This window comes from Vigna unguiculata, chromosome 3 (genome assembly GCF_004118075.2).
Source record: "Vigna unguiculata cultivar IT97K-499-35 chromosome 3, ASM411807v1, whole genome shotgun sequence".
NCBI classification, from domain to species: Eukaryota; Viridiplantae; Streptophyta; class Magnoliopsida; order Fabales; family Fabaceae; genus Vigna; species Vigna unguiculata.
Window position 1 is genome coordinate 24,862,194 of NC_040281.1, and position 1,455 is coordinate 24,863,648.

At 33.5% G+C, this 1,455-nt stretch overlaps 1 protein-coding gene across 1 annotated transcript; it reads right to left on the reverse strand.

The window, feature by feature from the left end:
- Positions 1 to 478: 478 nt before the first annotated feature.
- Positions 479 to 999, reverse strand: LOC114175202. The gene is made up of 2 exons (XM_028059964.1): positions 592 to 999; positions 479 to 550 (listed from the first exon to the last, which is right to left on the reverse strand). The coding sequence occupies exons 1-2, from the start codon at positions 997 to 999 to the stop codon at positions 479 to 481; spliced, it is 480 nt and encodes a 159-aa protein (XP_027915765.1).
- Between the last annotated feature and the right edge of the window lie 456 nt (positions 1,000 to 1,455).

The following is a 1,455-nucleotide window of genomic DNA, read 5'->3' on the forward strand; positions in this document are numbered from 1 at the left end:
AACCGAATTGCACTAATTACATATGATTGTAATACTCAATAATAATATAAAGTTTATAATTTGAAAGTGCTTAGGAAATAATACTTGAAATAAGCCTCATACTTCAATACGCCAAAATCAAAATATTTATACATCTTAATACATAGGTTCTCCAGTAGGTTCTCCCATAAACAATATCAAAATGTTAATACATCTTAATACATCTTCAATCATCTAAATTAATTTCACTTGAAGGTCTCACTTCGTCTTGATAAGTTATATCTACAATTATATATATATATATATATATATTTTAGGCTTTCATATAAAGTATCAACTAAAAAGTATATAAAGTTTTCATATAAACTCACCTTGCTCAAATTCATCAAGCTCTTTAGGATCCTCATTAAAAAGTATAGAGAAAGGTGTTCCTCTTAACCAATCTTGTGTGCAAACAAGTACTTCCACTATTTTAGGCGTTAGGCAACTATGATAAGGACTAACCATCCTTCCTCCTGTACTGAATGCACACTCTGATGCTACGGTAGAGATGGGAATGGCTAACACCTCTCTAGCCATGTTTGCAAGGATAGGAAATCTAGTTGAGTTTACCTTCCACCAATGTAAAACATCAAGCTCAACCGACTTTATATAAGGTTTAGGATCCTCTCTCAAATATTTATCAAGCTCTGATATATAATCAAATCTACGTCCTGTAGCTCTTAGGTAGAAACTCATGCCATGAGGATCATCATCTTCATCATCTAGTTGGGATTCTTGTTGGCTACTTTGAGAACCCTCCTCAAATTCTTGATATTGATCATAAAGTGTTGTTAAAGATGACAATATTTTTGATTTCAATCCACTGGCCATGCTAGATTCAAATATATAGTCAATGAAGTAATTAACAATATCCAACTTACTCCTAGGGTCAAGCACAACAGCAATCAATAATAAGATATTAATTCCATTGGGATTTCCCCAATATTTGTCATACTTACCCTTCATCCTCATTGCCATCGATCTTATGCTCACATCACTACTCTAAGAATATTGTCGAATCTTTTTACCAATTCCAAACACTTCCTTCATATACATATGACTAGTGACGTAAGAAGAACCAGAAATGCGCATGGTAGAGTCATAAAACATCTTTAAGAATGGTAGAACAGACCTCGCATATTCCCAATCCTCTTCTAATGGCACACCACTACTTTTGGCCATTTCAGCACCAAATTTCTTATCTTGCATATCTAACAAGACAAAGGCATCTTTGTACTTCAAGCTTGCCTCTAACATAGATAAGTTGAATTCCATCTGGTTTCAACATCAAGGCAAACAAGACCTTTATAAGAAATTCTCTCTTGTTCAACACAAGCCTTGAATCTAGCAAATCTAGCTGGAAAAGATTTCACATATTTAACTACACTCCGAATTTTTGAAATTGAATCTTTTATCTCTTTTAACCCATCCTTC